Genomic DNA, 16,069 nt, shown 5'->3' on the forward strand with positions numbered 1-16,069 from the left:
ATTTGTGAAATAAACTTGTTTTGTGTACTTCGTGAAAAACGTGAAAGATATTTAGAAAAATTTTCCTGTTAGAAACTGAATACTGCCTGTGACACTTGAAGTTATTGAAAGGAATGAGCATTGTACACGTGCGAAGATTGGACAAATATTCTTATTTTTCATTTGTATATAAAAGATGTACTGGTATATTCATTATATGAAGCATTAATGTAATTTTTGAAGTACTGTATGGTATTAATATTTTTCTTGTGCTTAACAGGTTCATTTGTTATTATAAATTCTACATGTGTCTTTGTGAATAAAATTGCATGATATAAAGTGCAGGGGCTAATACCTATTCAGCAACAAGTTAAACTGCTTTCATCCTATTATAAATGTACATGTAGTATCTACTGTACGCTGCAGAGTGTAGACACTGTTATAATGGCCCTCTTTATTTTCATTAGCCATGATATATATTTTTTGGTTTAACATACATGTAACTATTAAAGTTAATTTTAATAATAGTAATTTTTTAAATTTCATTTCCTGTGCAGGTCTCGGCATCTACCGACCTCCCTGACTTTCAATCCCGAGAGCCACAGCCCATCTCGCCATCATACCCGTCTCAGTAGAGATGTCCGAAAGCTGGCCCTCATCCCAGGTGCCCCCTGCGCCCCAGACCCCCACCGGGGGGACGCAGCCAGCGGGGCAGACCACACCCGGCTCGCCCATCGATGACGAACTGGGCAACGATGCCGAGGGCGTGTGGAGTCCCGACATCGAACAGAGTTTCCAGGAAGCCTTAGCCATATATCCACCGTGTGGACGGAGGAAAATAATTCTTTCAGACGAAGGCAAAATGTATGGTAAGTGCAGGGAATTCTCTGTAATTTGCAAAAGGACCTTGTCGAATGGTCATATTTCAGGCCAATTTGAAACCTACTTGTACATCATTGAGACTATGGCAGATCTTCTTATGATAAAGATGAAGGAAAAATGTAAAAGGTTCTTTAGGGCAGAGTCTTATTTATTTTTTTAAAATGAACTTCTCGAATATTTCAGCCTAGGCTTAGTCGTTGTACAATATTGAAGATAAGCTCAGTTTTTCTTTGCACTCCTTCAGCAGTTGTCTGCAGACTAATATTGCAGTATCTCAAGCTGAATTTTTCTTTTGTGTCCAATTTTTGCCAATTTCACAGACTTTCAACTTCGCCAGAGTTGCACTAGCCTTCCATTGTTGCTTGTGAAAACAACATAATCTCAATCATGAATTAATATGCTGAATGAGTACTGAAAAAGAAATTGACTTTTACATTAGACGAGTGGTTCATGCACATACAGAGACAAATTGGAAAATTGGTTTTGTTGTGGAGAGTGGAAATTCCTTGTAGGTCTATACCCACTCACTCAGCAGTTCCATTTGCCAGATGACCCTGTTTCATAAAACATGTTTTCAATAACAAATGCTTGAAATCTATGGCAAAATTCTCTCACCCAATCAAATCGCAGGATTTCAGTAGCTTTAACGGGAGCTTGAAATTAAGCATCCGTTACCAAGTTTCTTGAAACGTGGCCCAGACCCTAAGCCTGTCAATCATGCCTTAGACGAAGCTGTCCACTTTACATGGGATCATAATGCGCAAGGTGTCTGGAGTAAAGTGGTCTTAGGGAGTCGATCAGACACTTCATTTGTCTTTGGTGACATGTAGTATTTGCCTTTGGTAGATCCTGTGCATTCATACCTGAATTGCTTCCATACCTGTCCTAAATGCATTTGCACAGACTGTTTGCAGATGTAGTCTCACTCCCTGGCTGGAGAAGTTATTTTTTTTATAAAGTTGTCATTGCACTTTGATAATACTACGCTGTATGCATACGTACATGTACATGTAGGCCTCGGTATAATCTTTCTGTGCAGAATAAATGTCGGACAACACAAAGTGCTAGACTAGACCGAACAATCTGTGTGATTGTAAGGATATTGTATACATAAAAAGCGCTAAAAGCAGGCTCGTTTGCACAGCATATAAAGCATATATTCAGTATTCATACCCAGCGACCAGTGTACAAAATTGGCTGGCATCGCTGATGCAACAAAATAGATTTTGATCATATACCTCCATGCTTTTGATGTTGTGTAGAATATCGAGCCCCCTCATGCTCATAAATCTATGCAGCGCTACCTTTCAGCGATAAATCTCCAGGCTTGTTTTCTTATCTGCTTGGGTCCGTGACTGGGGGTCGCGACCTGGGGGAGAGCCCAACCATCACGGAGGTCAAGAGGTCAAGATCAAGTCTATTGCTGGATCTCTTCCTCCTGGGGTTTCTCTTTCGATCAAGGCTCCTGAGTAGCTGTGCTGTCATGTTACAGGCGATGGGTGATATCTGTGTTGTACAGTTGAGGACAATCGCCATTTCATATCGGTTGATACAAGTGATACATGTATTTGTTTGTTTTATTTTCGCTCAACATATTAATAGTATTACTGTAAAATATATGTGCATCTGTTCTAAAAGATATCAGAAATTTGTACAGAGATACTTTCTGTATGATTGCAAAATTTTATGTGATCTACATGTATGTTTGTGGACAATTACCATTTTACGTACAGTACATCAGTTTACATGTAGTGATAATAATGCTCAAGCTAGAATGACAGAATGCTAAAATGCAAACACAAATAATGGTCACTTCGGTCCCATAATCAAACATAAAAAATATGTTGATTTTCCTTCGTTTCACACCCAGCCACAAACATGTTTCTTGGGTTAAAAAGGTGTTGTTTGAACGCAGCCAAAGAAGACTTTGAGATGGAGGTGGTGAATGAGATGGTGGCATGGGGACAGGGTCTAGGGCAGGCATCATTCCACCTCAAGCTGAGAAAATAAACTCTTCTGATTACTCATCTTATTGGCCATAGAACTGTTCACACTTGCAGATTATGTTTCTAAACACTTCTGAGATTACACATGTAGGTGTGAACAGACATCGATATTTTGCATAGTAATGTGTGGATGCATGTAAACTTTGTTGTATCATGTGTACGGGCAGAGTGTTATCAAGATTTATTATAAAATGAAAAATCTGAACCTACGCTTAATAACAATCCACCATATTTTGGGGGAAAACGGGTGTCTTCCGCTATTTGTTGAATTCAGACCAAATTTATGATAATCTTTGTAGATGTACATATAGATTTATCATGTATAATTGTACAAACAAATATGAACATAACAAGTGAATTATAATGTAAACCAGTTTACATATCTGATGCAGATTTTACAAAAAATAATACAAAACTAGTAACACACACACCAAAAAAACCTACCAAACTTTTGATATAAAGTAAACACCCACATTTATTTGATTCTATTACCAGGGCTCTCGGTACTTCCATTATTATTAAAAGTAATGCAGGATCATTCAATATCACAAAACACAAAACTTGACTTTTATACACGATATTTGTACAAGCTCATTAAAGGGCAAGTCCACCCCAGCAAAAAGTTGATTTGAATAAAAAGAGAAAAATCAAACTAGAATAACGCTGAAAATTTCATCAAAATCGGATGTAAAATAAGAAAGTTATGACATTTTTAAGTTTCGTTTATTTTTCACAAAACAGTGATATGCACAACTCAGTGACATGCAAATGAGACAGTCGATGATGTCCCTCACTCACTATTTCTTTTGTTTTTTATTGTTTGAATTATACAATATTTCATTTTTTACAGATCTGACAATAAGGATCAACTTGACTGAGCCATATAATATCAAACAATGCTAATTCCACATGTTCAGGGAGGAATTAATCTTTGTGTCACTTGACAATGGGGAGATAATTAGAATATTTCATATTTCACATAATAAAATACAAAAGAAATAGTGAGTGGATGATGTCATCAGTTTCCTCATTTGCATACCGTCCAGGATGTGCATATAACTATTTTGTGAAATTAAGCGAAACTTTGAAATGTCATAACTTTCTTATTTTACATCCGATTTTGATTACATTTTCAGTGTTATGTTTGCTGGATTTTTTTCTTGTTATTCAAGTCAACTTTTTGCTGGGGTGGACTTGTCCTTTAATAATAATGAAAACTGCCTCTTCTATTTGACTCTATACATGTACATGTATGTATTCCAATGTTTTTTTTTTAAGAATAAAAGAATGAAAATAGCTACTCCAATTCCATATTTCCAATCGTGTTATTCAGTGTATTTCAAGATTTTCATAATAAACAATCGCTTGACGATGATGGGAAATCTGAATGGTCGTTAGAATGAACTATTGACTGCTTATTGCTCTTTAAAGCCATAAACACGTGTGGCCATTCCACATGTGCCATTCAATATTGAAAAATATATACTGTACAGCACTCGAAATGCAATTACACTAAAGATCATTTTCTCAAGAGCATTTATTGGTGTCTGGAAAAAATTATCATTCTCGTGCATCTCGATAGTCCGTTGTCACGTACTTGATTGCCATTCCTCGAAGAGGTCGTTCTTGAAAATATCTTTGAAAGTCTCCCCGGATCATTACGTGATCATCGTGCACATGTCGATCAGAATTCACTTGAAATCCAATGATTACTTGTTAATTTTGGAGGTTCATGTGCACCAAAAACACATTGCATAGCTTCTCATCTTTTAGTATGCAAAATGTGTCTAATCAGTTGAATTATTATATTACCCTCCGAGGAAGGAGGGGGCGGGGGGGGGGGGGTGGGGGTGGTGACTTATATAATTGACCTGATGGCATGTAGTACTTTGCCCTTGATCGCGGACATGCTTTGCATTCATTTTCAACAAGAAGGGTTTAATAGTTTAATAGAGAGTGCTAATAATGATGAAAATGAAGAGGTAAGATAGAACAAGCTATTTGTCTTCGAGTAGCGCATGGGGACGAGGGACCTTTTCGGTGTATGAATAAGCCATGCAATTTAGCTGGAATGCACCTCATTAGCTGTTTGTGGAAATTGAAGCGGTGCTGATGGATTTCTTTGCTAATTGTCGAGAGCAATGGTCCTCTCCTCACGGACACGTGTAGATCGTGCAAGGGTCTCGGACTCGCGGCGCAGTGGCAGGTGCACATACAGTAGTTAGTGTAGAATTGGTCAGGAAACATATAGGCCTTGGCTTGTATGCCAAGTACCACACATTTTTACTTATCAGTTTATATTTATTAAAGGTCAAGTCCTCCCCAGCTAAGAAAGGAATTCAGTAAAAAAAGAAAAATCTAACTAGCATAATGCTGATAATTTGATCAAAATCAGATGTAAAATGAGAAAATTATGACATTTTAAATTTTCGCTTAATTTCACAAAACAGTTATATGCACATCCTGGTCGGAATGTAAATGAGGGGACTGATGACATCACTCGCTCACTATTTCTTTATATTTCATTACATGAAATATTTAAACTTTCTCCTCATTGTCATATGAAATAAAGTTTTATTCCTCCCTTAACATGTGAAACTACCATTGTTTTAATATTTTTTGGTTCAGTCTAGTTGGTCATAACTTTTTTTTATGAAATAGGCAAAACTTTAAAATATAATTTTCCTATTTTACATCCGATTTTGATGAAATTTTCAGCATTATGCTTGTTTGATTTTCCTCTATTGATTCAAATAAAAAAAATTCTTGGGCGGACTTGACCTTTTGAAGAGGGAGTGTGAATGATTTTAGGTAAATAGTTCAGATAATTATTATTGATAATAATTGAGGTGGATAAATTGATTGAAGGTCAGACAGATAAAAAGAAAACTGTTACAATTACCTGAATGAATCAAAAGATATCATGTATTGACAGAACAGATCCATGAACATGTAGATAGAATGCATGGATGGAGAAGGATTAATAGATAAAAAAACTAGACTAGAGACCACGCAGAGTACATGTACTATTAATGATGAGAATGAGAAAAGATAGTAGTACAATGGATTGCTCAGATGAGAATTAATGAGAGGTCCTACATTAATAGTAGAGACAGTGATTTTCCGTTTCAAAATAATGGTCTTTTCCGTTTCTGAAAATCTGTAATTACGTTTCAACTTGATCTAAAAATGGAAATTCCATTTTGTCACTGAAAATATACGCAGCAAAAACCTGAATTTCGTTTTGCAAAGATGAATTCCATGAATTTTTACATGAAAAGTATAAGAACCAAACAGAATTTCCGTTTTATTTACCGGTAAAACGGAAACTCACTGTCCCTAATTTAGCTGTAAAATTTCTGATTACATTCCAGAAACGATCTGTTAGAAATTAAAGATAGTGTAAATATCAAATAAGAGATAGAGACACACACACACACCCACACACTGACAGTATCTATAGAGAGGAGAGAGAAAAAGAAGATGTATACAAAGAGAACGCACAATGCATGTAATGTGTGAAGAGAATGAATGGAGTGACATGTATTTGTAATCAAACCTGGTGAGCAACAAACCTCCACTGACTGCCTCTGCAGTGTTTTGGTTTTGCAGATTGGAATGCATGGTATGCTAGGCATGCAGTGCAGCTAGCTGACAGGGGAAATTGACGATGCACAGCGTTGCCTTGGCGACAAATGAATCACCACCAGCCATGCACAGTCTCCGACCCCCAGTCACTTTAATTAAATACAGTAGCTGCAACCCAACGGAGGCGGTGTGTGTACCGATGTGTGGTTTTACGGGTTGAGGCTGAGAGGGAGTCTAACGGGAAGAAATATAGCTGTTTCATTATTGATGATATGTTGATTAGATAGGGTGTTGTCTATTTTACTGTAGGGATGATACTAGTGGTTTCATTTTGAGGGAGGTGATAGAGATTTAAATTGTGTATATAAATGTTGGAAACACTGGGAATGTGATTTTTATAGTGATATTAGTTTATCATCAGAACGATACCATAGATTATGGATTAGTGTGAAAAAGGGAACAATCAGATAAAAAATAGCATTAAATAGATCTTTTTTTATATTTGTCAGAGGAATTACATGTATTATTAAACTGGAAAAGGAAAATCCATACATTTTTATCATGTACATGTAGAATACAAAAGAAATCATCTTCTATAAAAAGTCATAATTCTTTAAAATAGTGGTTTATAGGATAAAAATGTGATCACAATGAGTTGTAGGTTTAATATTGACAGTGTAAAACCCAAAGCCCCCCCCCAAAAAAAAAAATATATAAAAAATAAAGAAAATAAATGAAACTAAAAAAATAAAAGTGATTAACAATATTTCACACTGACATGTGCATAGTGTGCACATGTACTGTACACTCATGCAACCTCGATAAAGGGTCAGCTGTTGTCAAATACAAGAAAATAATAGGCCTATAATGAATCACACTTGCATAAAAAAATTAAGTAACACATTATTATGAAATCATCCTGATTTTGGCTATACATGCCACGTGATTAGCACTCACACACTTGAAGCTCTTTGAGAGGAATAGCCTACATTTTGTTGTTCCTTTAGGCACAGAAATACTTATGTATATTTCTATACTATAGAAAAAGATGACCAGTTATTAAAGGGCTTAGGGGTAAGGTACAGTATTTGGAATAATATGTAGTAAATCTACATTCATTGTCATGAAGCTTTCATTACTAAATACATGTAGAGCGCTGAAGGCTCTTCATGATTAAAAACATTTTACTACATTAAAACATTTAAATACATTTAAACATTTAACTACATATATGTAGAGTGGTTTTTACAAAATCTTTGTACCTTTTAGAATATGTGCACTTTTATGCATGTTGTTGTCTAATGATTACATGTAGTTCAGTGTTTAGTTTATTTATTGAAACCCTTCGAGTGTTAAAGATTAGAAGATGGAGTCTTGCCAATTGTAGTGTTGAAAGGGGGGGGGGGGGCATGCTACCCATTGTACATTACATAGTTGTATAGCATAAGAAAATTTGAATTTCTTTTAAAAATGTGTATCAGGTACATGCTGTACTTGTATGTATTATAAATGCTGACCTGAATAATAAAATAAAACATGATGTCCATATAACTTGAGGGCAATAAATTTCCAATAGTTTTAAATACAAACCCTTTTTTATTTTAATAGAAAATTAATTTGAGAAGGTGATGGAAATCTTGTATCAAAAGGGAAGGATCTCTCCACTCAGGCTGACTATTAAAGGAGAATGAAACCCTTGAAACCAGCTGAATCCATATCAAAGAGAAAAATCAAAGAAACATATTGTTGAAAGTTTGAGGAAGATTGAATGAATAATAAGAAAGTTATGAGCATTTGAATATTGAGATCACTAATGCTATGTAGTTTCTCCCATTGGCAATGCGACCAAGATCTGTGATGTCACACACGTACAACTCCCTCATTACTTTAGTACTTATTTCACTTATATTCTCACTTTTATAGAGTCTATCACAAGGTGAGGTGTTCTCTTTTATGAGAGGACAAGTACAGAGGTTTCACAACATTATATCATTGATGAATCGTTTGTCTTATGATTAGAATGAGCAAAAAGAGATGTTTTGGGGTATATTTTCAGTGTCCAAAAGGGGAGAGTTGTTCATCTGTGACATCATAGATCTTGGTCGCATTGCCAATGTGAAGATCTCCATAGTATTAGTGATCGCAATATTGAAATGCTCATAACTTTCTCATTATTTGTCCGATTTTTCTCAAACTTTCGTTGATCTGTTTCTTTGATTTTTCTGTTTTCACACAAGCTATCTTGTTCCAAAGGTTTCATTCTCCTTTAAATACAAACCCTTTTTTTCTAGAAAATTAATTTGAGAAGGTGATGGAAATCCTGTATCAAAAATGAAGGATCTCTCCACTCAGGCTGACTAATAATGAACTTGAAACCTCCGGTCCAGTCATGCATTCCAAGCATTCTTTCAACATTCTTGAAATTCTTCAGCCTGGTTTTCCAATCAGGATCCTTGTCATGATGTACGTTTCTGCGCCTTTTAATTTGGAGGTGGACTTCACTGTCTTTAGGGGTTCATTCAGACTACCCAAGTCCTTCCTCAATAGAGGCATTCACATTGAATAAAGTATCAATGTATTCAAATCTAAAGCATATTTTTGAAAAACTTGTGTATGACCAGCTTGCTCTTTATTTACATTTTCTGTCATGAATTAAAATTTGTGATATTTTTATACTAAAAAAAAAATATATATATATTTTTCTTATTAATTATTAGGTTCGATTTTATATTCACACTGCAGAATCACCGGTGTTAATCCGACACCAGCCCGGTATCTATATCAGTCCACACCAGAGAGGTGTTGAAACAATACCGGTTTGGCGTTGGGCTAACACCAATTTGGCATTTAAGCAACGCCAATTAGTGTTAAAACAATATCGGTTTGATTCTGAACTGGTGTTGTTTCAGCACCACTGGTGTGAACCGATATAGATACCAGGTGGGTGTTAAATTAACACCGGCATTTTTTCAGGGCATCATTGTCTTCTGGTCCCGACTTCCTTTTGAATCAGTTCATGGGTTCAAATCTACCACAAAGTACTAGAAACCATTCACAATTGTTTTGAGAGGGCTGTATTTACCATTCCTTCTGTGCCACTGAGTGTTTCCCATATGTCTTCTCTGTCTTTTGCATCTTACATGTATAATGGATAATGTTGAAACAGAATACATATAGAGAATAATTCAATTACATGTACTTTCACTTTGCTGCTACAAAAATATATTTCTTCTCTCCATGCTTTTTCTGAGTGTATTGTTATCGGTTCTGATGTTTCTTTTGTTAATACAAGTGTAAACGAGCTTATGATTCCTCTGTGCAGTGTTTTTAGCAGTAGGTGTTGATAGACGGTGTAAACAGAGATAGTGGTGGTGGTGCGGTGATGAGAGAAACGAGGGTTGCTCAAAATATCACTTTTCAGTCGAAAAAAGAAAAACCATGCTTCTGTCAATAAAGCCTGTGCCAGATACTTGAATACAATTTGAAATTCAACTTTGCACCCCCGCACCCCCTTGGAATTAACTATAGGCTTACACATGTACATATAGGCATACATTGAATGTGATTGGTTTAATTAACCTATTAACAAATTTAAATCAATTTAGAAAAATACTTTATTAAGTGGAATTTCATGTTGAGTCGAACTATACTTTGCAAACTACGTAAAGTTTACTTGCAACTGTTTTTTACATTATTGAGGGAATTAAATATTTTTTTCTGCATCTTAAACACGAATTGGAAATTGATGGAATATTGGTAGTCTGGACATAGGCCTTCATGTAGGAGAGGAATATCAATAGCAGAACGGGAGAGAGAGAGAGAGAGAGAGAGAAAGAAAGAAAGAAAGAGGGTGAGAGAGATGGAATGGAAGGGGTGATGTCAACAATTATTAGACTGAACAATAAATCAACTTTAAAACAAAAGTGACAAGGGGTCTTTCACCTGTCAGATGCCTGTTGTTCAACAAAAGACATTCACACCCCACCCTCAGCTCTTCCCCTCCTGACGGCAACCACAATCCACGATATCTGGGTCCCGTAACACAAAGGTTAGCGATTAATAGTATGCCTGATTTTCACGATCGATTGTACATTGTAGTCAATGGAATCAATGGTAGAAAGTTGTTCTATAATCATTGCTAAGCTTTGTGTTACGGGCCCCTGGAGTGCATGAAGCCATCCAGCCTGATTTGTCTGGGTTTAATCGAGTTAAAGAGCAACCGGAGTCCGACTTTGGCTCTTGCCAGGCCAGCAGTCGAGGCAGATGGGGGGCAGGGTGCGGGCCGGCTGGTTGATGCCCCAGGATGAAGGCCCGAGTTAGAGAAGTGGAGGAATTAGTGTCAGAGTCGGTGACGTCTCCCGGTGCAGATTGCGGCCGCGTCGGATGCTCGATTGCCGCAGGCCAGGGAATATGGCAGAAACATTTCCTGCTGCCGCTGCGCTCATGGATATGCAGCTTTTCTTCCCTTTTTATCAAGTCACTTCTGACATTCTTCTCGTTGAAGGGGCAGTTGGAAGCTATGATCCTAAACATTGGGTTATTGATTCTGTTGCCTGGCAGTTTGAACTTTGCACATGTTCTTTCGTGAACTGGATAGGAATAAATTTAATTTCATAATTGCAAACTTTGGAATGTTTTCAGGGTACCAGAAACATCACAGAAAAAAAGTTTGTGATATCATTTTCTTTGTAAAGAAACTGTATGTTACATGTAGATGAAACTAAAGTTACTTTCTACAATGTAGTTCCAAAGATCTCTAAATTGTTACGCTTGATTCGACTATTATGTTCATCGAATATTAGATCTCTTCAGTTGATTTCTGATGTCTATCTGCATGAGATTTTATAGAAAAGGAAGGACAAAGGAAATATGTTCTTTATTAATGGTAAGGTTGAGGCCCCATTATTTTAAAATCGTGATTAAATCAATGGGAAAAATATATAATTTTTCTTTAGATAGGTTCAATGTTGGTACCTGACATTGTTTTGATTTGTTTTATATTGATCTGCTCATTGTAAAATATCTTTTCCTGTTGATCATTCACTGGATTGAGTGATATACTTCAGTTTTCTGATAAGATGTTAATTTTTGGATGAACAATTTGGCAGTTTAATTTTGAAGGCCATTTTTGTCTCACCTGCATAGCAGAGTGAGACTATAGGCGCCGCTTTTCCGACGGCGGCGGCGGCGGCGTCAACACCAAATCTTAACCTGAGGTTAAGTTTTTGAAATGATAGCATAACTTAAAAAGTATATGGACCTAGTTCATGAAACTTGGCCATAAGGTTAATCAAGTATTACTGAACATCCTGCCTGAGTTTCATGTCACATGACCAAGGTCAAAGGTCATTTAGGGTCAATGAACTTAGACCATGTTGGGGGAATCAACATCAAAATCTTAACCTAAGGTTAAGTTTTTGAAATGTCATCATAACTTAGAAAATATATGGACCTAGTTCATGAAACTTATACATAAGGTTAATAAAGTATCACTGAACATCCTGCATGAGTTTCACATGACAATACCAAGGTCAAAGGTCATTTAGGGTCAATGAACTTTGGCCGAATTGGGGGTATCTGTTGAATTACCATCATAACTTTGAAAGTTTATGGATCTGATTCATGAAACTTGGACATAATAGTAATCAAGTATTACTGAACATCCTGTGCAAGTTTCAGGTCACATGATCAAGGTCAAAGGTCATTTAGGGTCAATGAACTTTGGCCAAATTGGGGTATTTGTTGAATTACAGCCATAAATTTGAAAGTGTGTTGGTCTAGTTCATAAAACTTGGACATAATAGTAATCAAGTATCACTGAACATCCTGTGCGAGTTTCAGGTCACATGATCAAGGTCAAAGGTCATGTAAGGTCAAAGAACTTTGGCCACGTTGGGGGTATTTGTTGAATTGCCATCATATCTCTATAAGTGTATTGGTCTAGTTCATAAAACGTGGAAATAAGAGTAACCAAGTATCACTGAACATCTTGTGCGAGTTATAGTAGTTTTCAAAATCAGCACTGCTGCTATATTGAATCACGTGATGCAGGTGAGACGGCCAGAGGCATTCCACTTGTTTTTTTTTACACCAAATTAATCATTTAACCTTTATCTAGAGCAAGAGCTACATGTATTTGGCAATTCTTTAAAAAAATCCATTGATTCTAAATTTGTTAATACATTCTTTGCCTGCTGTAGAGATATCATTTCTAAGAGTCAGAAGAGTTTGGTGTGGAGACTACCACAGAAGATCTTCATTGTGTTGGTTCCCATGTTAAGTCACAACCTCTGAGCAACCTTTCTTCCGTCACCATCCATCTTGCATTCGCGTTATTAAGGTCTTTTTGTGCCACCGTAACCCAATTTTATCCATCTTAGCTGTCAGCCGGGGCGTCCGTCCGGTTTTCTCTGTTGACCAGGCATGATAAGTGGACAGTGAATAGATGGATAGTAAGGGCGAGAAAGATATGGGGGGGGGGTGGGAGGGCTAGGGGCTCTTAAGTGGAAGGGGAACAATGGTGGGGTGTAGTTGTATTCCTCAATTTAGTTTATTGGTCAGCTATGTATCCTTAGACAAGGCATCAAAGCTACTGCATCAAGAGAATAGTAATAATATTTTCCATTTACATTGTAAAGGCGTCTCTAAGCACATGACATAACATTTGAAATATAATCTCGCTGAACAGTATATAAGGAATTATTTCAATGATAATCAATCCAGTGCTATTATGGAAAAATCAGGGAAGAGTTCCTTTTGCGACAGCCAAAGGGTTAGGAGTAGGGTTAGGGCGGCTGTCGCAAAAAGGAACTCTTTCCAAAAATCAAAACAAAATAAAATCTGGTATAAGTATTGTAATTTGGGTAGCCCTCCCTTTATACACATGGCTCCATGGTATAAATATAAACAGGGACAGTCCCTTTTTGGGAAAGAGAGAAAGCAACAAAATTTCACCTACAATGACCATGTGTCCCTATTTTTGTGAAAGTTTGTCCATAGGGCTGTGTAGAAAAATTCACAATGTACCCTTTTTTCTCTCACTTTTTTTGGGGGTAATTCTTTGTCCCTTTTTCTGGACATGTAATGCTGACTAATCAAACAGAGTTATAATCACACTCCTCTGGGAGTGATAGTACATGTAGGGTCCAATCCCTTTGGAGAGAACTGTACTTCCTTATAGAGTGAATTACAACTCCTTCTGGAGTGAACTGCGTCTTTTTAGACACTTTCACTACAAAAAGAGGTAAGATGCACTCTAGAAAGATGCAAATCTCACTTGAAAATGAATGAGTTTGTCTCACTCTGAGGGGAGTGTGATTAGTGACCTGGGGGGTGTTTCACAAAGATTTAAGTATGACTTAGAGTTGCACTTAAATGCTGACGCATACATGATAGGCAATGCGTGATCATTATTGATTGATAGCGCAGAAGTGCGCGTCCTTATGGCACGATCAGACCAATGTGGTCAAGCCTTTTATAGCCTACCGCATGCAACTAGGCATTTACATGTAAGTGTGACTCTAAGTCATACTTAAAAATCTTTGTGAAACACCCCCCAGGTTAGCTATGTTGCATTAAGAGAGTATGAATAGGGCTTTAGTAGAATATCAAGTCATCTTTTAACTCCAGTGGATGTCAGGGTTGGATTGCGCCAGTCTGAGAAGCAGGAGAGTCTGCACTGTGACAGACACAAACTCTCCAATGTCCCAGCGTGCTTTCCTCTCTCCCATCCCTTCAAACCCTCGCTTTGGTCTTCCAGGTTCTTGCAGATATTGCTGAAGCCGTGAAGGTGTCATTTTCACTAGGAAAAATGGTTGTATATATTATGATGATGATGATGATGGGTTCTTGTATAGCGCCGGTATCCGCCTCAGCTGGGCGCTCATGGCGCTTGCTCAAAAATAGGAAATATCTCACAAATTTCAATGTCTTCAAACAGTGCGTAGAATCATCATTCATATTGATTTGAAAATACCTACAGGTAGATTTTAAGTGCACCCTTTGCCACATATTATAGTGCATCTAAAGAGTGTCTTTCAACAGTGATGTTTTCTTTTTCCAAGTATTTTTTTGAAACAGACTGTACAGTACAGCAACAAATTGGCAAATTATGGCACACCTGGGCCCCGTTGCATAAAAGTTACCGTTATGGAAACTTTGCCATGCTATGGTAACTTGCTTGGAATCCTTGATTGTGATTGGCTGTTTATCAGCGTTTCCATGGTAGTTACCATTGGATTGCAAAGTTACCATGATAGGAACTTATTAGCAATAGGGCTCTGGATTGTCTGACCATTACGCTCTTTCAACGGTGGTAAACAACTTTTGAGCTTGCTCACTGACTGGTACGCCAGAGAGATTAGCTACATATCCATTTTTCTTACATAATGATGTCAGAATATTGGTATAGCGAAAAATATATTGAGGTCTGACGTCACCCAACGTCATAGTTAGAATATGGTTGGTCACATGATGCTATTTGGACCAATCACTATACAGGATTTAGTCTATGTAGGATATAACAAGAGATATTTGACATATATTTCATAGACTCGAAGTAAAGTAGTTTATTCATCACTTTTCTTTAACTGAGAAAGATTAATTCCTGAATTTTGTTGGTGAATTGGAACGACCCCAACCTACTATAAAAAACCTCAATATTCGGCAGTATCTCCTTTGGCAAGGCGTTAATCCACACTCTGCCACTCTCGACCCAGGTGTTAAATGGGTACCCGGTAGGATGATAAAGATATTGTATCTCTTCATAATTACAAAGACCTGAGCAAGATTATCATACATGTATCCCAGACTTTGCTGCTACTAAAAAAAAAATCCTGCAATGATTGCAAGAATTATAGAAAAACAATAACACTAACAGGAACAAAAACACACTTCAATATTTAAGAAAAGATTTTTTATGGCAGTGTGAATGGCCCCTAAGTTTTGAAATCGTCTTGTGAACCATTCTGTACTATATCTCCTGTGGATGTGAGTGGGGATGGATTAAATTAGCCGCAGACATTTGATTCGTGAAAGAGTGGATGTCCCATGATATGCATGGTTTATTTGTAGTTTTGTTCTTAATGTAGCGTACAAGAGATCATCTGCGCTTGGAATCGATTAAGACGATAAGATTGGTATCTTTTAAAAAAAAGAATTTAAGCTTGCATTTTAAACAGAGCATCAAGGAATACATGTCCATGTAAAATGGATTTGATGTTAACAGTCAAACAATGTTCATTTTTAAAGAAAATGTAACATGAAAAACGTGAATAGTTCAATGTGAAACCATGTAAAGTCACAAGGTAACACTGCAAATCATTATTAACAAAAAAATGTGAACAGTAATGTGAACCATTGTTTTTGCTAGTCTTGTGTCAGACCCCACTTGTTGATCAAAGTCAGTCAGGTTCTGTGCCTGTAGACTAAATACTGGCCTGCCCTCGTAGGGTCAATCCGAGATTTGGTGTAGCCAGACTGTGTCCTCCTACGCATAAGTTCAACAAACAAAGATTTATAATTTTCATGTACTGTACCTGGGAAATACATTGTCTACAGGAGCTCCAATATCGGTATAGGGTACTGATGAAACAAATGTGGGTCTTGTCCATTAC

General features: G+C 36.9%; 1 protein-coding gene across 1 annotated transcript in view; it reads left to right on the forward strand.

Moving 5' to 3' along the window:
• Window positions 1-616: 616 nt before the first annotated feature.
• Window positions 617-16,069, forward strand: part of LOC135157924 (transcriptional enhancer factor TEF-1-like) — a 61,419-nt gene continuing 45,966 nt past the window's right edge. The window contains exon 1 of the mRNA XM_064115123.1: window positions 617-848. Within this exon, the coding sequence (XP_063971193.1) occupies window positions 617-848 (232 nt within the window). The remainder of the gene's footprint in view (window positions 849-16,069) is intronic.

Source organism: Lytechinus pictus, unplaced genomic scaffold (assembly GCF_037042905.1).
Source record: "Lytechinus pictus isolate F3 Inbred unplaced genomic scaffold, Lp3.0 scaffold_20, whole genome shotgun sequence".
In the NCBI taxonomy this organism is placed as follows: Eukaryota; Metazoa; Echinodermata; class Echinoidea; order Temnopleuroida; family Toxopneustidae; genus Lytechinus; species Lytechinus pictus.